The 22,488-nt window shown below is 44.6% G+C and overlaps 1 protein-coding gene across 2 annotated transcripts in view; it reads right to left on the bottom strand.

Annotated features, from left to right (window-relative positions):
- Nucleotides 1–1,761: 1,761 nt before the first annotated feature.
- Nucleotides 1,762–22,488, bottom strand: part of RNF222 (ring finger protein 222) — a 38,451-nt gene continuing 17,724 nt past the window's right edge. Inside the window, exons 1-2 of one of the 2 annotated variants that reach the window (XM_086930646.1) lie at nt 22,095–22,237; nt 1,762–3,820 (exon numbers count right to left, since the gene is read on the bottom strand). In XM_086930646.1, the coding sequence (XP_086786772.1) occupies nt 3,138–3,779 (642 nt within the window). In that variant the 5' untranslated portion in view covers nt 3,780–3,820; nt 22,095–22,237 and the 3' untranslated portion in view covers nt 1,762–3,137. Of the gene's footprint in view, nt 3,821–22,094; nt 22,238–22,488 lie in introns of those variants that run through there. The other variant, XM_086930647.1, reaches the window with a different exon arrangement.

Below are 22,488 nucleotides of genomic sequence, written 5' to 3'. Positions count from 1 at the left end.
TGACGGTCTTCTCGATGACTTTGGCTGGGAACGGGAGGAGCGAGATGGGGCGGTAATTCTTGAGTTCGGTGGGGTCCGCTGTTGGTTTCTTTAGAAGAGCGCTGAGTTCTGTTGCTGATGTGTCTGGTCCAGTTCAGCAGTATCCCGTCCTGGAACTCCAACCACCGTCTCCTCAATGATGACAGCGGACATCCAACGCATCCTTCTCCTCCTGTGGTGCTGGACTCCCACCTCCAGTCTGCATTGCTGCTTCGAGATTGGCTGCAAGTTTGGCCTTGGTCTTGCGCTTAGCATCATGCCAGCGCTTCTTGCAGGCATCCACTGTCCTCCTCGCCTCTCCGACTGCATTCACCTTGGCTGCGATGGACTGCAATATTGCATTTTTTGTTGCCAATAACACTGCCGAGCTGACAAAAAGCTGTTGCTGTTTTTCTGTCACCTCTGCAATCAGGACCTGGTTTTCCTGGTGACTTCCTCTTCCTTTTCTGCTTGCCCTTCCCTTGGGTCTCTGTCTGGCCTCCTGGGTGTTTGGGGGTTTGTTGTTGGCTTTGGTACTGGGTCCAGCTTCCTTTATGGTTCTTCTGTATATTTCCCTGTTTTTTTTGTGTTTGGGCTACATAGCGGGCGTTTTACAGTGGTTTTTCCCGCCTAACGTGAAAAAAGTGGTCTCACGCTAATTAGCATGCAGTTTCTGGCCGCTAATTGGCCCATTGCCACTTTTTTCACGTTAGCGTAAGTATTTTTAATGCTGTGCCGCTATTCTTAATGCCGGAAAGTTCACCCAGTAAGGGAAACTATCGCCAGTTAGTGACATTTTGTGAATACGCTGCTAACACGGCGATTGCTTTCCGGGCTACATGGCGATAAAAAAACTGCTGCTAACTGAGGTTATCAATAGTTATCGACAATCCTTGTACATATGCCCCTAAGTTTCCTGAAGGTTGCCGCAAAGAGATTTAACACAGAACCATACATTTGCCTGGATGAAACTTTGTCTGGCCACGCATGTATGTAGATTTGATAATCCTCAAGCGCAATCCTCTTTCCTGTGTGTTCACTACTTCCGGAGGACTCATTCAGGAAACATTATGACCCATAGGTACTTACACATTTTTCCATTGGCACAGAATAAGGAAAGTCCTCTGATACATCAGCCCTTATGTTTTAAGAACTAATTAACAAACCCACCAGGGCCCTTGGAGCTTGGCCTCTGCTACTCTTGATCAGCCAATGGTGAAAGCTAAAAGAAAATCTAACGTTTGGCCATCAGAATGAAGAAAACATTGTAATATAAAATATTGCTTTAATTGAAAGAAATAGAAGTTACATACCATAAAATAAATGCAATTAAAACATATTTGCACAAACATTTTTAATTCGAAAACATATTGAATAAATAGTAAACAATGCCTTGGAACTAATAATTTAACATTTTCGAACACATTAAATTTACCTACAAAAGCTTTTAGTCCTAAAATCTTGCATCTATGAATAATAACTTTCTGTTCCCTGGTGTTGTTATTTGGTTCAGGTAATTCTCAAAATTAAAATACAAAGTAAAGCCTCTTGGAATTCTGAATAAGTAACTGGTATTTTTAAAACTTCCTTAAAAAAACTATGGTACATTAAACCTTTAATTTTGGCTTTTTGATGCAGTGTGAGGTTTTATAAGTAACCAATGTTTGTGATAGATTTAGTTGGCTTTATCTTATTTTGGATTTCGCAAATGAGGATTCATATTGTAAAAGAAAGTGTTGCTTTCTATCAATAGGACTAGACAATAAATTGCACTATACTTTGAAGGAAAAGAGGTTGAGCTAAAAGGCTCTTTTAAGATCCCTAAAGGAAGTAAATAATGGGTGCTAGAACACACCATAGTCTAACACTGAAATTAGTCAACGTGTAATATTATAACAGAGTAATACTACTGAGAAAGCCAGGTAGGCAAACTCAAACTTGCTCCTTCATCAAAGAGTTTTAATGGAGTTATTTTGTTAAACAATGTGGCAAAAATCAACAAAGCCGACTACAAACATTCGCAGACATTCACTTTTATTTATCTAATTGGTAATTCATTCTTTATAGTACACATACGGTCAGCGGACCCATCCGATTTGTACATGCCATCAAAAGTTACGAAAGATGTACCAGTAGATGAAAGCATCACAGTAGATTTTTAATGATTTCGTCTTTTTAAATGTATCTCACAGAAAAATTTGCTGATAGTTTGAACAATACATATTGGAATGTATTTGCATAGACTGCAAACAATTAACTATTGCTGCAAATACTCTCTGGGATAAACAGTAATCCATGTAAATACTGCTGCTGGTATTAATACACATAGCCTTTAAGTCACCACCCACCTTGTTGCTAAAGACTTATGTAATACATTCTGCTAGGCTTAAATTAGGTACAAATTACAATAGCTTCTGTATACCATAATATTGCAGATCATGCACCATCAACTAAGGTATGCTCTATTAATATTAATGTAGCAAAAACAAAACTAAATGGCCCTGGGAGTTTCCCCTAGGGTATAAGGGTGATTTATTTACTTTTTTCAGGACCGTCAGTCTTTTCCTGACAGTCCTGAAGATGAAAAAAGTATATTTGAACGTCCACCCTAAAAAGACAGATGGTCTGAGGTACTTATACCGAGGCCCGATGTTTGTAGGGCTGTATGTCTAAGGTTTCCACCAGCAGAGCCAGCAAGGAATCCGCCGACTGAAACAGGTTGGTTTGCCTGACTCTATACAGAGCACCAGAATCTACACTTTTGGGGGACAGAGTACTACATTAAACTATGTCTCTAAAAGACCCTAAGTAGGTTAGTTTTACTACCTGCTTTTTATTGCCTGCTGTCATTGTAATACAGTTTACCTGTAGACCATAAATGTGCGAAGGTGGAAACAAACATGAACATTGTTGTCTCTATCACTGGATTTTACCATATGCGAACAAATGATTGGTAAGAAACTTTGACCCTTCCATTGAACCATAATCATAGCTTTCATTTCCCTTGCAGATTTAAAAAATCCATCAATACTTTGGACATTGAAATGCACAGCACAGCCACTTGATGAATAGCACAAATTGCAGTTTATCATTGTGCAGGTTAAGGTCTTTAGCTGCATTCACGTGTTCTTTTTGGAGATGAGAATCCATGGAAGTACAGCTGCCAAAATGGCGACCACCAGGATCATCAATAACAGCAGTATCAATGATGGAGAACGACAGCAGTTGAGTCCTGTGCGTGGGCTTGCTGTGGTTCGCCTTTCACTCTCTTCATTGTCCATTGGCTGGCCAAATTCACTGATGACGAAGATCTGGGATGTGGCCAAGTTGTTGGTGGATGCAGTTCGCGATTCCGTCGGACAGATTGCTAGGTACCTTGCAAAGTCGTGCTGTATGTCATTCTCAATGGCGATGACCTCAGTGTTGGGAACTACCAATGTGTTTGTAGATCCCACTCCCGCTGGATGCCTCAAACAAGACGGCGACAGTGGCACCTCCAGAGTTTGTGCTTTCTCTTCGGGCTTGGGGTGCCAGCATAGGCCTTTCTTGTTCAGAAATGTGACATATCTGCAGAGGGGGCAGACAATGTTCTTCTTGATGGGTCCTTCTTGCTTGGCCGTCACCAGATACTTCACCAAGCAATCATGGCAGAAAGTGTGTCCGCAGCTCAGCCTCCTCTCTGCTGTGGACATACTGTGGAGGCGCTCATAGCACACCGGGCACTCGGAGGAGCTATCCTTACTGCTCTCCTCATCTGACATTGTTGTGAAACGGCCTGGTCAATTTTTCAGTCGCCGCCTCACTAAAAACGAAAAATTGGAATAATAAGTGGAGATGCAACAAGAAGTATACGCTATGTGGTTTTCATAAAAATAAATACTTTTATTTTAGATTGAGACATTTCTTTAAGAATCCAAGTGCTTATTACTGTAAACCACAACATTTATGCCCATAGAAGAAGGGCACAACGTATACTGAGATGTGTGTGCCCTGTATGCTGTTTTTTTAAACCAAAATATAGCATTTGTACACAGTAGAAAAGAGAGAAGACGCGGAACATATGATGGGCTGTTTGGAGAAAAACCTTTGACTAGAATTCCTATGTTAATAGAGTGAAGTAAAATGTCATATGTTGCCATGAGGTAGTAGGAAAACAAATAATCATTTAAAAAGTCAACATGGCTTGTGTAGGTGCGTTCATGTCTTGTTGTGTTGGATTCTTCGTGCAAGGAGGGTGCTGGTACTTAATAGTAGTCTCAGAAGAGCCCTGAGAAGCCGAAACGCCACTTAGGCTCAATTTCCCCCTTTCCCCTCTGAGTAGGTCTAATATCACAGTGAGAAAGTGAGAAGCTTCACCAAAACGACATTGGTAGCAGAACTGACGTCCAAAAACATTAGACGTCACAATTATGTGACAGGAAGTGACCTCAGATGATTTTTGACAGAGGCGGTGTCTCATTACTTTGGTATGTTTGGCATCGGGGGGAGTGATTGTGAAAGGCCATGAACAGAGAGTTTGGCAGTTCAGCCTTCCCTTGTAAATGCACTGAGGTTTTTTTTTATTGGGCAGGAACCTATGAGCGAACAGTTGTCGTGTTTACAAGTATTATCACTTGACCTACATGCTAAAGGGTGGGGAGATTATTTGACGATATGTTCTTAGGACGACAAACCAGTTAACTCGAGTTCACTTCCTGAAACAAAACTCCGGAGTAGAGTATACCCTCATGCTTCCGTGCTGCTTGTAACAATTTTAAACTGCGTTCAACCTCATACCGTGATATTGCTTTGTACTTCAGTAAACAGCGATAGTACGTGCACCTCTGCTTATTACAAGCAACCATGAATCTGTACGTCCTTGTTTTGCTGGTACAGATGTTTTGTGTACTTCACTTTCTTTGAAATAAACGTCCACCTTTACATACCATAGACCACTTTTTTAGTTAATTTATCATCCATAGCCCATACAGCCTGTAAAATGTTGTAACCAGAAGATAGAAATGTTCAATGATGTGCAGCAAGCCATGGACTTCTAAGAAGAGGCCAGGGTCTGATGCCAATGCCCCTAAATGACTATCAGCAGAGCTGAAATATTAATGGAACTATTCTATTCTATTCTATTCTATTCAGCACTTAAATAGTGCATAGCTACCCTTAGGCATCCCAGCGGAACTGGCTGCTATACTTATAACCGTGTGGGGCCACCACCCATTCGTTGCAACCAAGTGGTCAAGACTAAATGGGCAACGAATCAGAAGTCTCTTTACACTTATAAGTTAGTGTGTTTCACACTTGTAGTGTTATTGTGCACACTGGAGCTTACACAAACTCTCAAGCTAGACACTCATGCACGCACATTCTTGTCTACACAGCATTGCACCTGCCACATACTTCTATTAAAGATTATTTAACGATTGCAATTTCAACAATATGTTCCAGCATTAAAACACAATTGCACACATATAGGCGCACACACACGCGTACTTAGTTTATTTTTTAGGAGTTTTGTAAAGCTCTACCTGTCTCCTTTCCGAAAGGGCGATTGGAGAGACAAAAATCTCTTTAAAAACCAATAGATCTCTAGGTCCATAGATATTTCTCTGACCCTGGATCCCAATCTGCCCCTATCCCTTTAATCCCTTTTCGATAGTGTCAGTGGGTCCTCAATTGTATAACTCTGTATTTTGCACCAGCCCGCCAGCCTTAACAAGTGATCTCTTACTCACCTCGCCTAACTTAAATCACTAGCACATATTTCTTTGGCACATAGAGCGGATACTTTTGTATTACTTGCTATAATTAGTTTATGCCAAGACGTAAGCATGGGGGTTGAAGTAGTAATATTCCAGGTATTCATCTTAATTTCCATTCTAATAGCCTGGATCGTGAATTTAAGAGGAGATCTTACAGTTTTTTTAAGTCACGCTCCTTCCAATTTCTCCTAATTGAGCCCACGTCCTGGTCCAAGAATCTCTTCTTCATAAAGCAATTGAGGGGGTACCATTGCCTTCAAAGCCATAATGACAAGTTCGAATGAGGGTCCTCCGAAATCTCTTTTACATTTCTTCAGCCCACCTACCATAGCTAATGCCCTGGTTTTCACTGCTTCGATATCCATCTTCTACTGTAATTTATTAATAAAATGACCCCTATGTAGTTATAGGATTGGGACTTCTTCAACCAATACACCTCCTAATTTTCAATTGAACTGCTTACATTTCTTCCCAAATTCCAGAATATTCTTTTTCTTAACTTGATTGCGAGTTTCATCTCCTGGTAATATTTATCAAAAGTGTGTAATTTCCTTTGCAAACCAATCTGAGTCACATCTACAATAACCAGATTATCGGCATGAAGTGGACAAGGTATATGCTGCCCACCCATACGATGGGAACACGAGTGGGCTGATTGTAAACCTATTGGCAGGTCTGCGAGGAACAGTGCATAAAATGTTGGTGTGAGGGCGCACCCTGACAAATCCCTTTGCTAATGATAATTTTATGGAAAACCGAGTCATTCGTGCCTAAAACAACCCTTGCCTAGTTCTCCTTATGCAATGCTTTCAGTACTATTAACAGGGAGTTGGGATACTCATTGTACCCACCACGCCCAAAATACTAGCATGATTGACCAGATCAGAAGCAGCCCAAAAATCCACAAAATAACAAAAAATATCACTTCTTGTCTCAATTACTTTTTGGGCCAATGGCTGAAGCAATCCATGGTTGAGTGTATTTCTTTAAAACCCCCTTGTTCAACTAAAGCATGATCTGCAATCCAACCCTTCAAATATACCAATATTGCCTTCAATTTTTTTTACATCTACCTCAAGTAAGCTTAAGCGGCGATAATTTTGGTGGTTGGCTGGTCTGTCTCTTTAAAAAGTGTCCTTATAACAGCACCTCTCCAACTGCTAGGTTAGTAGCCTGTCATAATAAATGCATTAAAAGCTGAGCTAAAAACACATCTTGCCCACCACTCTAGATCAGATTTGATTACTATTGTCTGCAGATTATCTGGGCCAGCTCCTCTCATCAAATTAGCTGTTGAAATGATATTCTTTATGGACTTTACAGCTAAATAAGATGGGCGGAGCTACTTCAGTTTCTGGGTTCCCCCTAGCCCGCCCTATATACTGCAGACAAATAGCTAATCCAGTTCTCTTCAGGGAATAGCGACGATGCAACTCTATCATTGGTAAGTGATCCCCTCTCCGCAAGTAGCCAAGGGCCAGATGTATCAAGTGTTTTTCCTGTTTGCAAACTAGCCGATTCGCAGAATCGGCACGTTTGCGAATGGGAAAAAGCTTTATGGGATGTATTATCCCAAAAGGCATCCGCTAAATAGGGAATCTCAAAAATTGCGATTCCCTATTTTGCGAATCGCAATTTGCAATTCCTTAAATGAAATGCAGGAAGCCAAAAAAATGTGCAACCTTCCTTCAAGGAATCGCAAATGACCCTTTTTTGCATTTTTCAAGGTGCCTTGTGGCACACATACATGCCCTTAGGGCGCCGACTGACTGGCACGCTTACCTTTTAGGGAGTGCAACAGGGTGGCCTTTTGGTCCCCCTATCACCCTTGAAATTGCATTCGCAATTTGCGAGTACCTATTTGGTACTCGCAAATTGCGAATGTCTTCCCATTCATTCCTATGGGCCTCTTGGCCCATAGGAATGAATGGGAAGGTATATGTATGCAGGAATCGCAATTATTGCATTTTGCGATTCCGTAATAGCGAATCGGTAAAATGCGCTATTATGGAATCTCAAAATCTAATATTGATACATGTGGCCCCAATTCTTTTTCATGTCTTTCGAAACTAGTACTGATAACATTTCTTCTCAGTTCCCCTTGTGCTGGAGACTCTTACTATTTCTGATAAAAGCAGTATATTCCACCTTAGTTTTACGAAACTAAGAGGCCCACTCTGCATGCCACGCTTCACTTTTACATTTCATTAACTTCTTCAATTTTCTCTTTAATCCTGACACTGGGAGTTAAACCGCCCAGAAGACTTATCCCTATTTCCTCCTCTTAAAGTCTTGCTAGCATGGATATGTTTAAAAAATACTAACAAGCAGCCCACCGCTCTTTTTATTATGGGGGAATACCAATTGGGAGATGAATGGTACTTCCCTTTCCCCTTATTTAAGTCTTTGGAATTGTGCTAGTAGGGCCAGCTGTTTTTCATTGATACGTGCATCTCTTTGTCTAGGGAAACTCATTTCCAGAAGTAGCGTTTGTTTTCTTACCACGATGCCCATACGTAACTCCATGGATAACAACCAGTAATCGCTACCATCGCACTCTAACGCCTGCATGCTTTTACATTTCTCAAAATTCCAACTTACGTTAAAATGTAATCAATTGGCCCCTTCAAATGAGCATGTTGGAAGTTTTATGTTGAGGGCCTATCCAAGACCATATGGCCGTTGAGACATACAAATCCCCCTTTAAGTAGGGTTTTTTTGCATTTCTTGTGCTATTACTGCATTTTAGAAAACAGCTAAAGGGATATTGTTGGACTTGGCCCTTTTTGCAGGGATCATTCCTGAGCTTTTTGCCTTCCCTCTATATTTTTTCTGACCTATTGTTGGCTATTTTCTGACTCTGGGCACTTTATCACTGCTGATCAGTGCTAAAGTGCATATGCTCTCCCTACTGTAAATGAATGTGTTAATTGGTGATTCCATGATTGACTATTTGGTTTACTTGTCAGACCCTACTACAGTGCACTGAGTGTGCCCAGGGCGTGTAAATCCAAATGCTGCTATTGGACATGCAGCACTGGTTGTGCCACCCACAGAAGCGGCCTTGTAAAACGTGTCTAAGGTGTGCCATTGCAGAGCCTGCATGCAGTCTGGTACTGTCATGCTGACTGGGCAAGTGCACCCACTTGCCAGTCCCTAAACCTTCCTTTTTCTTCATATTATTCACCCCTATAGCAGGCCCAAGGGCAGGGTGCATTGTAAGTATAAGGTAGGACAAGCCCTGATGTTTGTGGCATGTCCTAATACTGAATTACAGCCATTTTCGTTTTTCACTATTGCAAGGCTACCTGTTCTCCATAGGCCAGAATGGGCTGTTAGAATTATTACATTTCATAATCCTAACTCACTCAGAGAACATGGTAGAAATTCGAGTTTAGTATGCCTGGACTCAGAATGATAAAATACATATTTTAGTAAAGTGGGTTTTAACATTCTGTGTTTGCAAATACCACTTTTATAAAGTAGGTATTTGCTTGCCTAAACCTTTCAAGCCTGCCTCTGCTAGGTTGTGTATTCCTTGTCTAGAGTTTGAGTGACAGGGCTGGGGGATTCCAGGAGACAGAATGAGTCAGCCCAGTGGTGAATAGAGAGATCTGCATCTAGATGGGAGGGAGGAGTTGCACCTGGGACATGAATAGGACTGTGCCCACCCCCCACAGTGCTGGACCCACCCCCTGTGGTGCGTCTGATGTCTCTGCCCTGCACACTGAAAGAAGAGAAGGAAGACTGTCAACAAAGTGCTCCAGGGCTGTACTTGCCTTCCACAATGCTGGCTCCACCTTCTGTGGGGTGTCTGATATTCCTGCCCTGCACTGTGAAAGGAAAGGAGAAGTCTGGTAAACAGAGTGCTTCAGAACTGGTTTGGACTGGGCACAGGCCGATCTCCCCTCAGAGAACAAAGGATTTGGGGGTATAAATATTGGGACCCTGATCTGAAGAAATGACATCACTTCTGGACTTACAAGATGAAACCTCTGCTGAGGAGAGAAACCTGAAGAAACTGAGGAGAGAATATTCCCAAGCTGAAGTGCTGTTTGGGGGATTGGCCTGCAGTGGTTGCCTGACTGTCAAAGAGAGGAGAAAGAACTTTGTGGACTTTACTTTCAACTTGTGAAAAGATCTCCAAGGGCTTGGAAGAGAGCTTGCCCCCTGACCAAAGTCTCAGGACCAGTAGACGTCACCAGCCTTTGTGAATTGCTGCTGGAAACGCTGTTTCAGTGGCTAGAGAGGCAGGGAGGTGTGACCGACTTACACGACCGGCCCGGTGTCCTGTAGGCACCACATCAAAAAACGTCTGCCTCGAATAACGCGAGCTCTGAGCTCACCGATTCCGTCCTGACGCCGTCACCAAGCCGTTGCCTGCACCGCGACTGGTGGACACCGCAACGTGCAACGCCTCGCTACACCGACTCGTACTGGTCTGACCGACGAGTTCACTGCTGCTGACTTCGAGTTCTGTGAACGCACTGGAGTTTGGCACCGCCTCGCATGCTTTGCGAAGCACCGCCCAACTCGCACCGCTCTCCGGACTGATCGACGCCAGCTCCCGAACTCCAGCTCTGTCACCGTACCGTAAGCTGCAAGCACGCATCAAAGCACCGTCTCGCTCTGCAACGCACGACTTGGATCCACCGACTCTGTCAACGGGCCGCTGCCTGTACCGCATCGAGGGACAACTCGTCCTGCAACGCTATCTTTTCTGCACCACGAAGAACACCGGAACCGGCTCGCACATCCGTGCCGCCGCCTCAAGTAAAAGGTACTGTGACTGAGTCTGTCGACATTTGAGTGGGCCCGTACCGACGTGGTCCGCTGGATTGGCTAGACTCTGTTATTTCAATAACGCTGTCGCAAGACCGGGCTACCGACTTGCACAGAACCTTGAATTAAGCCTTTTTACCCAAACTCTTGGAATCTAATAGTACTGTGGGTTATTTTTGTCGTTTATTGGTCTTGTGGTAACTCTATATAAAAATATGTATTTTTGATATAAAACTTGTGTGGTGTCCATTTGTAGTGTTGTCACTGGGTTATTGTATGTGGTCACAAATGCTTAACTTACAACGCCTCTGAGATTGAGCCTTTCCTATCACTCTTCTAGAACCCATGACAGTTCTTAGTGTGTTCTTTCAACCAGCTTGCTTCGAGATCTGTCAATTATCAGTCTGGTCAGCTGGTGAGTTGTACGCTGTTTCCCTTTGCTCCAGAATAAACTCACACTTACCTTAAGAAGATGTCTGTGTTCATCTCGTGTTTAATCTACTTTAGTTTGGCGACGATCTTAGCAGCTGACCCGACTGTGACTCCTGCGTCTTCATTGGAGTGGTCTCTGATCATTCCTTGGGCGGCAACTCTTCCCCAACATCGGATCACGCGTGCAACAGCATCGGCCTCGTCTTGCTGCATCCACTGAGGTTCTCTTGGTAGAGTTCCGGTAATTTTGGTGTTCTGTTTCCATTCCTTAAGAGATGTGCACCTACATCATCCCCAACTGTAAGTGGATGTTGCCTCATGCGCGAGAGTTCACCCGTGACAAGCGTTGCTTAGCTATGATCTCACTATGCGTGTTTAACTCTGAGCGCTATCGTCATTCACAGTGCTACGCTACAACGTCATCATGTCCTTTCCTATTACTCTTCTAGAACCCACGACCATTCTTAGTGTGTTTTTTCAATCAGCTTGATTCCAGATCTGTCAGTTATCAGTCTGGTTAGCTGGGGAGTTGTACACTGTTTCCCTTTGCTCCAGAAAAACCCAACACTTACCTTAAGAAGATGTCTGTGTTCATCTTGTGATTATTCTACTTCATGCAGCTACAGAGATAAATGGATTTTTGGGGTTGATGATGCTGTGACCTTCTATGTGTAGGGCATTTGGTTTCAGTAATTTCACAGATGGACAGTCTGGAAGTTTAGTCCTATATTATCTTTGCAGCTGACTAAGTGACATTGAGAATTGGACAGAAGTTTGTAGAAATCATGGGAATGACTTGAGGCAGAAGAGGTGTTAGTTAATTAGATACATTTTTAGATAACTATTTTGGATTTGAAACGTGTCACAATCAGTTGTGACATTAGAGCATGGATTTGGCAGTGCCGAGGCAATGGTATTCAGTGTATAGTGCAAGATGGGGGTGCCAGAGTGTTGTTGCTGCAAGAACCACATAAGAGGGTAAAGCTCATACAGGCTGTCTGAGTAGTGTGTTGCTGGGGTGAAGATCCAAGTTTGAATGGCAAAGAAGGTAAATGTGCTAGAAGCAGTGGCAGAAAGGGGTGGAAACAGGGAAGGTAGCTGTGGTGTGAGGGTGGCATATTAGTGACAGTCTAGATGGATTGGAGGCATTTCTGAGAGCTTATCTGCAAAAAGTTTGGACTGGAATGCGTGTAGCTAAACTTCAGGGTTAGCTAAAAACAAAAGGAGGTTGTTTTTAGTTTTTTGCTTTTAATCATTTATGTAGAAGTCAGATATGAGCAAGACTGTACTGGCCATACTGGGCATTGGGCGTTTCCCCGTGAGGCTGGAAGAGTGGGGGGGCGGTTTTGTAACTGGGGGGCCAGTTTCACAGCAGTGCTGCAATATTGGCCCCCAGTAACAAAATCAGCTGGCCAGCATAATCCACTCAGCAATTTTCGTTTCCAGCCTCCCTGTGTTTTGAAATATGTTATGATTTTAAAAGCAACAAAAGAAGGAGTGTCACCGTTGAGAATCATAGATTCTGAATGGGATATATGTTTGAAAAAAGAACATTTTCTCCTTTTGTAAAAAAACCCTCACTCACCAGCCTGGTGGTGACATGCTTCATCATTGGGGTCCACCCTGATGACCGAGTGCCATCAGGGTGTGCTGCGACACCTGAACTACAGTGGAGCTGTTTGTTGTGAGTGATAAGTGCAGAAAAAATGTTAAAAATTGTCCTGGTTTAACTTAATAGAAAACATTTTTTATTTGTAAGCAACTATACAATATTAACAAGCATTTACAATGCAATGGTCTCTGCATTATTAAAGGTAGAGCTATTGGCATTGCTCATGACTTTTTTTTATCATAAATAAATAGCATTGTCATTTACAATGCCAATAGCTTAATCGCTCGCATATGCATGACCTATTGCATTTATACACACAGAGCCACCCACACAAAAAGCTATCTACACAGGAGGAAAAAGTGAGATGGGCAGAAAGAAAGACAAGAATAGAAGGGGAAAGGAAGAGTGAAAGAAGGAAGGAAACTTTGAAACAAAGAAGGAAGAAATGGTGAAGGGTGGAAGGATGGATGGACTTTAGAATGAACCAATTGGAGTAATGGATGGAGCAATGAGTAGCAGAGTGAATTGAGGATTGGTGGAAGGATAGGTGATGGGCTAGTGACTGGATCAACGGCTAAAAAGATAAATGGATGCATGCATATACCGACGAGTGGATGGACAATGAAGGAAGCATGCAAATGTGGATGAATAAAGGGTGAAAGTGAGAACCGATGTGTGGATGGATAAGTGAAAGGAAGGACGACGAAAGGGTATAGGAAACTGTTCTAGGGAGTATGGGCAGTGTCCCTTGGTGTTATTTAAGATATAGTTCAAGGTGGGAGCTATTTTACTGTTATTACTGCTCAGTTGTTTCAAAGTCTATGAAATGATGCAATTCAAGGAGCGCTGTGCTGCAATCCCGAATTTTCATCTGTTGACAAAGTTTGATTTGTTTCCCCTGAATGTTTTGTCAATCTTTGTATTGCTAAATTAAAATCAACTAAAATTATGTGCACAGATTATAAAATCTGGCAACATATGTTTTGCTACCTCGGAAATCACAGAATTTCTAATTATATATTCTAGTATTATGAACCCAGATCTGGAGGGAATGTCCTGTTATCAGGACATTTCTGTATAGATTTTTTCTGGTCACCCTGATAACAAAGTTGGTTACGAAGTGCAAACAACCCAACGTGAGAATACTTCTGATTACCTCTGAGGGCCATTGCTGGTTCCCAAATCTCTTTTCATCCTTCAGGGCAACAACATTGGAGCTTGCTGTGTAGACTGAATCGCCGGTCACAGGGCAGGCTACACCACTATATCTTCCAGCCGTTGAAGTTAGCATCTTGGCTCCTACATTCCTTAAAAATATGGAGATATGCCTTTATTACCTAACCTACTGAAGGCAGCTAAGAGCCATTGTATCAGATCGTCTTGTTCCCCTAAGTGGGAGAGGTTCTGCATCTAATGTATCAATGTGAACATCAACCCAATGTACGGCAGGGGGACAAAATTATCTTCTCTTCTACTTAGCTCAGTCTGACTTGTCAGGAATCCCCGAGCACACTTTCCGCAGAGGTTACTGCTCGTATCTGGAAGGCCTTGTCACATGTCTGAATTCCACGGTACGCATAGGCTTATTGTAGGCCGGCCTTAGGCAGCTATAGAGGCAAAGGAGGGCAGGGCACAGTGGACTGCCCACAACATTTTTGGGGCATGATAGGGAGAGTGAGAACAGACTCGCGAACTACCAGGGCATTTGGCTCAGGGGAAGATTTAATCACCAGTTGCAGCCACAACCTTTGCCTGGCAACTACAGTTTGTTGGTTCTCTGCTTCATTAGATATGATTATTATTTCACCCCATGTGTGCTCCCTGCACCTTTTCTGTGTATTACCATTACGGCCCCCTTTTCCTCACATAGGTCTCTATTCCATTCATGCAGTGCCACTCCTCTGTCATGTCTTGCACTATTAACCTCCTTCCGAATTTCCAAATTACCTCCCAACCTCTGATATAAAGACAGCAGGTACAGACTTTTACCCTAGGCTTGTTGGCATATTACTCGATTACACCGGCTAGTTACATGGAGAGTTTGTGTTTCCTTCTCCCCTCTTTCCTTTCTCTTACCTCTCCTTTCTGCCCTCTACACACTTTAGTGTCAATTATTAGTGCCCTGAAATAACCCCGTTTCTTTTCTTGTTCCCATAATTACATTTATCAGGGCTCAAATTAGTTCCAAGGGTGAGGAGACAAAAGACATTGTGGGTTTTATTGGAATAAGACGTGTGAATCATTCCATCAGTTTCCCCAAGTGTTTCAGACTGAGACAGTGCTTAATTTGAGCGATGCTTGCAGGTGAGGCCCATTGGCACAAATTGTCAGAACCAGCACTTCCTTTTCCTTATCAAACATTGGCCCAGTTCAAGAGGGGGTAAACACAGCTAGATGAAACGATGAAAGACAAATAACAAAGACAAAGGGAGAACACTGTAATGAAAAACAACATCCGAGAGTGATATAAAGAGACTGATAGTATATAAGGCGAACATAAACGTGAGGTGGCATCAAGACAGCACACAACCTTGGTATTCTTCAAAACCCACATTTATCAGCACCGGTTGCAGGTTTCTGAGAAAATCTTTGGGAACCGATATTTATATTTAGTGGAGAGGAGACACGGACAGCGGGAGAGGCGACACCGACAGCGGGGGGGGCGGGAGAGGAGACAGGGACAGCGGGAGAGGAGACACGGACAGCGGGAGGGGGGGCGGGAGAGGAGACACGGACAGCGGGAGAGGAGACACGGACAGCGGGAGAGGAGACACGGACAGCGGGGGGGGTGGGAGAGGAGACACGGACAGCGAGAGAGGAGACACAGACAGCGGGAGGGAAGGGGCGGGAGAGGAGACACGGACAGCGGGAGAGGAGACACGGACAGCGGGAGGGGGGGTGGGAGAGGAGACATGGACAGCGAGAGAGGAGACACGGACAGCGGGAGAGGAGACACGGACAGCGGACAGCGGGGGGGCGGGAGAGGAGACACGGACAGCGGGAGAGGAGACACGGACAGCGGGAGGGGGGGTGGGAGAGGAGACACGGACAGCGGGAGAGGAGACACGGACAGCGGGGGGTGGGAGAGGAGACACGGACAGTGAGAGAGGAGACACGGACAGCGGGAGGGGGGGCGGGAGAGGAGACACGGACAGCGGGAGAGGAGACACGGACAGCGGGAGGGGGGGCGGGAGAGGAGACACGGACAGCGGGAGAGGAGACACGGACAGCGGGAGGGGGGGGCGGGAGAGGAGACACGGACAGCGGGAGAGGAGACATGGACAGCGGGAGGGGGGCGGGAGAGGAGACACGGCCCCCCTGGATAGACCCCACAGTAATTACACGAGGTAAAATGCCCCGAACTAACAGAGAAATAATAACCGGTATGCAGTTATGTATGTTTTTTTATATTGTGCAAGATTGTAAGTGATGTGCAGAAAATGCTCTTTTCTTTGTTGCATTACCCAAATAAAATGTGATAAAGAGGTGTTTGGAAGAAAAGAGTGGTCTTTGGTGCAGCTATAAAAAAACAGGCTGACAGCTCCGCTGTGCACCAGCACATATGAGCTTTCGTAAAGTGATGACGAGCTGCAACAGCTCAAGAGGCGCGGCTGCCCTGGTGCAGATGGAGGTGCAGCGCCAATGTTTGCGCAGGGGCACAGTGTCCATTATATGGCCCTCAGCCATGGAGCAAGCCCCAGGTCACCGAGAGCCTTCTAGGCGCATCTGTGTGCAATAGGCTATGTTGTTTAGTGCCGCTAAGGGGCCTGATTCACTAGTGATAGCTGGAGCCGCAGAAACGATCTACAATATTGCTTATCCAGACCCAGCTTCTAGCGGTGGGATCCAGGGCTCATACGGTATCCGTTGCTCCCTTTGGCAAAGTGATTGAATTGGGCGATCTGCGAGCCGGGAGCAGGGCTGTCTGAAGCTGTTTGTACTGGACTGTCATGATAACACGCGAGGGGACCTTTGCACGGTAATAATACATGTGTGCGTCTGGTTTACTAACATACTCTGTCCACATACGAGGTCTTCTAGGGTCAATGGGCACGGGAGGGTAGAGGGAGGAGGGAGATTGGATGGAGGCGAGCTGGGAGTGAGAGTGCAGGGAGGTGGGAGGTTACAGGGCAGAGGAGCGCGCAGGACGAGAAGCGCCGAGAGGGAGCCTGCCGGAGCAGGGAGCTACGGACTGGGAGGACAGCGAGCTGGGAGTGAGAGTGCAGGGAGGTGGGAGGTTACAGGGCAGAGGAGCGCGTAGGACGAGAAGCGCCGAGAGGGAGCCTGCCGGAGCAGGGAGCTACGGACTGGGAGGACAGCGAGCTGGGAGTGAGAGTGCAGGGAGGTGGGAGGTTACAGGGCAGAGGAGCGCGCAGGACGAGAAGCGCCGAGAGGGAGCCTGCCAGAGCAGGGAGCTACGGACTGGGAGGACGGGTGAGAGCGAAAGGGAGTAGGGAGGTGGGAGTCTGCAGGGGCTGAGAGGGAGGCTGCAAGGTGACTGAAGAGGCGACCTCACAGGGGACGGGTTGGTGCAGGCTAGACTGCGGGAAAAATGGCGGACTCGAGCTTCCAATATTGTTTGGATTTGGGGGCGTGGTTTTGCTGTCCTGAGTGACGGACTACGTCACGAGCTAAAGAACAGCAAAAATGACGACCCAAATCCGAAAAAGAGGGAGCCTATTCCGGGGGACGGCTCTCTCCTCCAATGGCTGGCCTCCGTTTAGGAAGCCAGCCAATGGAGGGAGAGCCAAAAAGAGGGAGGGATAAAGCAGCCCTCTAGCTGACAATAATTCTCGGACTTCGGCAGACCGGATATTACCAAGACCTAAAAAGGGTGTGAAGATACTTAGTTGGTAATTATGACCAAGAGTATCTGTGTGGATGGTCTACATGTTTCAACCTATGTGTGGAATTTACCAGGTTTTCTTCAGGACCAAAGTGCAAGAAAATGGACGGTCTACACCTCCTAAAAGGTATATCCAATCCTAAATTCTTGGTGCCAGATAAGCAAAAATCTGCAACTTGTGAGGACTCTAGCCAATCTAGGCAAAACCAAAAGAAAAAGACCTGTGGGAGGAAGAAAACAACAAAGAAACAGTCATAAATGAACTCAATTACGTGCCTGTAACGTTGTGTTGACTCTCACGTGTCTGCATGCATCATGCGAATCCCATTCTGTTTCATAAGCCTGGTTTGATATTTGTATCAGAGGGCAGGCTACCGTGGGCAACCTGCTAGAGGCGTTCTCTTGCTGGGGAAGGTGTCTATATATATGATTAATAGAGTACTCATGCACACATATCAATAGGTGTGTGTTTGGTGACGCTTATAGTTATTACTTGTGTCATACGCACATCCAAACTTTTGGTGCGGTGACTGTCCATGTTCACATTAGTCAACGTGATGTAGGATTAGAGATTAAAGCGTGCATATGAACCAGTACACGGCAACGACAGACACAGACATACAGACAAATAACACATATTGTTATTCTGGTAAAGCTTACTACTATTTGTTGTCTAAGGACATCGTAGGGCAGGGGGTAGGTTTGTCTCAGCTAAAACGTATTCTGTGGGTAGTAATGAGACAAGAAGTAGGATCAGCGTAGCTGAGAAAGTGCCTGTGTGGTGGTGCGGCTGATAGCACGCGATTCGGGCTCTGTAGGAGTGGAGTCGAACAAGGCTGTGGGGCAAAGGAAATTGGTACTTACAGTTTTGCTGGACTTAATGCGGCCGTTTTACCTATATGCCATGCCCTCTGTCCCCGCTACAATGGCATTTGCTACCGGCGATAGTTAAGAGCCGGGCAGGTTTCCGGGTAGGGCGTGGCTAGTGGTGGACTGTCATAGCAACCACTGCTGGTTTACTACGGCGGCTCTGGAAGGACATCTCGGCTTGCAAGCTACGTTGGAGGGGCGAGGCTTGCGGGGGCCTGTAAAGGTTGCCCTGGAGACGGCAGAACAGCTAGTGATGCTGCGGCTTGGGGGAATTCATGGGTACAGAATGTATCGCAACTGTGCAAGCACAAAGGAATAACATTGCAAGCTATGTTAGAGGGGCGAGGCTTGCGGGGGCCTGTAAAGGTTGCCGAGAGACGGCAAAACAGCCAGTCATGCTGCCGCTTGGGGGAATACATGGGTACAGAATGTATCGCAACTGTGCGAGCACACTAAGGAATAACACTCTTTGTGGGGGCCTGTAAAAGTTGCCCTGGAGACGGCAACACAGCCAGTGATGCTGCCCCTTGGGGGAATTCTTGGGTGCAGAATGTATCGCAACTGTGCGAGCACAATAAGAAATAACAATACAAGGGGATGGAAAGTGGTTGCAGGAGCTCCCCAAGGCATGTTATCTTTAAAAGTGTGGTGGCGCTGCCCGTACTCGGCATGGTGGATGTACAGGGAAAAGAAGGGGCAAAAGGGCACAATGTGGGTGCCACAAATGATTATAATGGGTGGGTGTCTGAAGTTTTTATAACTAGCACTGAATCATCACAGTCAGCTGGATCATAGGGCATGTTATCTAAGTTCTCTGGGTTAAAGTTCCAGTTCAGTGGATTACTTCAATACAGAGGCCCATGGAATGTTATCATTCAGCCCTATTTGGTGCGTGGACAAACTATATATCCAACGCTGCTCCTTTTCAAACAAACGATTCTGCAGGTTTGGTCCTGGTTTGACCTGTTCAATTATTGTCCATGTTATATCGTTTGGGGTATGTTGTGCTTCCAAAAAATGGTCCGTCAGTCTAGTTGCACTCTTCTTGCAACGTATGGTACTGCGGTGTTCGCAAATGCGTTGTTTGACTTTTCGCGTTGTCATACCGACATATGGTCCTGAAGAAAACCTGGTAAATTCCACACATAGGTTGAAACATGTAGACCATCCACACAGATACTTATTGGTCATAATTACCAACTAAGTATCTTCACACCCTTTTTAATATTGTCCAGTTGCTTACAAATAAAAAAAAATTCTATTAAGTTAAACCAGGACCATGTAAAAAAAAAAAATTCTGCACTTATCACTCACAACAACCAGCTCCACTGTAGTTCAGGTGTCGCAGCACACCCTGATGGCACTCGGTCATCAGGGTGGACCCCAATGATGAAGCATGTCACCACCAGGCTGGTGAGTGAGGGTTTTTTTACAAAAGGAGAAATGTTCCTTTTTTCAAACATATATCCCATTCAGAATCTATGATTCTCAACGGTGACACTCCTTCTTTTGTTACTAATATACCTTACCCAGGGGAACAGGAGTACTCTCCGATCACACTTTGTGAAATCAATCCCTTACTCTCTCTTTTTGTTACTATATAATGATTTGAAAGCACCTGCTTTAGAGTTCCTTGTACATCTACAGTTTTCAGCACCAATACAAGTGTCACGATATCTCTGGTGGTTAATCTTCCTGCTGGAGAGATTTTGGAGTTTTGTCTAGTGGCAGTTTTGACTCTTGTAAGGTAGCACAGAGGGCTAATATGCCTTCTGGAAAGAACTAGTACCACACAGATCACTGAACTGTATTTTATGTGCATAGCTCTATAGGCTTCTGCTTTTGTCACAGAGATCCTTTTGTGACTATGTTGTTCATAAGGTCCAATCGTAATCTAGCATAGTGAGCTCTGTACTGCCATCAAAGAGCTGAATAAAGGACTGCATGGTACAGACTAAAAAAGTATGTTTTCCCAGGCACTATAAAACAGATTAAATACATGTGAGAGAGGGGTATGGATAGATGAGGGGTACTTTTGGAGAGTGATAGTGAGGGAATCATTGAAGAGCCCCGACAAAGATTGTCATATACTGGTGCACTGTAAGCTCATCATTTACGATGCTTTAAAAGCTCACAATTGACTTTATTATTGATAAATGGGTTGTAAAGTGCACCATTTTTGCCTTTTCCTGCCACATTCTCTTAGGGGAATCTCCCCCAATGCCTTCCCCTCCCCTGTAGTGGTCATGCTCTATTGCTGCGCTCACTCACTACACAATTTGCTAGGGCTGCTTTGAGTCCCAGTCTGGCCATAGCTAGGAGCCTTTATGGATGTGCTGGTTATTTATTAGTCTCTGTTAGACCTGACAGCCTTAGGGTGGTCGTCCTGCCAACTTTTTGCCTTCCTCCTCCACTTTTCTTTTTCTGACCTCGCTATTGCTGGTAATTTGGACTGCTGATCAGTGATAAAGTCCTTTTACTCTCTCCCCTAAACATGATAATATTGGCTCATCCCCAATTGGCATATTTAATATACTTATAAGTCACTAGTAAAGTGGTACTCCCTGTATCCAGGGCCTTAAATTAAATGCTACTAGTCGGAGCTGCAGCACTGACTGTGCCACTCACTTAAGCAGCCCTTTAACCATACCTCAGGCCTGCCATTGCAGAGACCTGTTTGGGAAGTTTACACATGCCATGTCGGCCTGGCAAAATAAACCTTTTGCCAGGCTCAAACCTTTTCTTTTTATACATATAAAGGTAGGCCCTGGGCAACCAAAAGGACAGGGTGCACTGTATTTAAAAGGCAGGAAATGTACTTTTAAGTTTTACATGTCCAGGAAGTGAAAACTCTCAAACTAATGTTTCACTACTGCGAGGCCTATATATGTCCGATAGGATAACATTGGGATTTCCTTATTACATTTTATAAAAGTAATTTCCAAATGGGAAGATATGTTTGATCCAAGTTTGGCGTCTCCATAATCCTAATTTAAAATCTTAATTTATGGTGAAGTTAGATTTTAAATTACATTCAGAAAATGTCACTTGTAGAAAGTTATATACACACTGTGGATCAACAAGAGATCTGAGAGAGCCAAGACGTACTGATCCCTATGAGAATAATTGTAAATCACAGTAAAGTATGGCTAGCTAGATCTATGTGGAAAGAAACTTAAAGGTACTAAAGAACAACTGTTCTATGCGGCCCTAACGGGGGGGGGGGGAGATTTCCCTCAGGTCAAGAACCCTCACTCACAGTTAGGTGACATGCTTCATCATTTGGGTTACCTCCTCACATCGTAGTGTGAGCTACGGCTCCCCTCGGGGAGGAGCTTAGGTGTTTTCTCTCTGAAGATGAGCGTAAGGAGAAGGTGAATGAGGGGCAAAGTGCATAAAAGTGTGGAAAGGTGTGATTTAAAAATGTCTGTCTGAGTCCACTGAAACTTTATTGGGTGGTCACAGCGATATAGTTAAAATGCGGTGCCGGGTACGGATTCATAAGATATACACTAGTGCATTAGGCCAACATGTTTCTGCCAACAAGCATTCATCAGGACCTAAATATCAAGTCACTCTGCAAAAGTGATAAAGGTAAAAAGTGAAGGCATATAGGCCACCACTGGAACTGTGTTGCCAGCCCTTCAAAGTCCCTCTTCTAGTTCAGAGGGAAACATGAACCTGTCAAGAACAGGTCATGTTATTAAAATTAGACCTCTTAAACATTCTTACTCCCATCAAATACCAGTGCTCGGTACAAAACATGTATTCAGGTGCTTACCTAAAGTGCCAAACAGTCATGTGCACTCTCTATGCTCTTGGACCATCTCCTGGTGCCCAGCTGTAAAAGGGCACATAACATACATTCATGTAAAAAATGTATTTCTATCCAACTCAGCAGACATAGCAAACATTTTAAAATTCCAGTCCTAATCAGGGAATCAGACAAAATGTTCCTGTGTGCCCTTCATGTGATTCAAAACTGGGCTAGTGCAGAAGCTGATCACCTTGGAACTCTCACTCCCATGTCTCTTAGTGCCAGCGACCTCCATTTACTGTCTCAGACCCCATGTTTTCAAGGATAGTCACTTATTTTACAACCCTGAGGAGGGCGGGGAGGGGGGCAAGGGAAGGGATGATTCGCTGAAACTCCAAACCCAATCTGGGTGAGGAAG

The sequence above is a fragment of the Lissotriton vulgaris genome, chromosome 7 (assembly GCF_964263255.1).
Source record: "Lissotriton vulgaris chromosome 7, aLisVul1.2, whole genome shotgun sequence".
In the NCBI taxonomy this organism is placed as follows: Eukaryota; Metazoa; Chordata; class Amphibia; order Caudata; family Salamandridae; genus Lissotriton; species Lissotriton vulgaris.
Note: the sequence above shows the minus strand (reverse complement) of the source record. Positions and strands in the feature narration are given on the sequence as shown.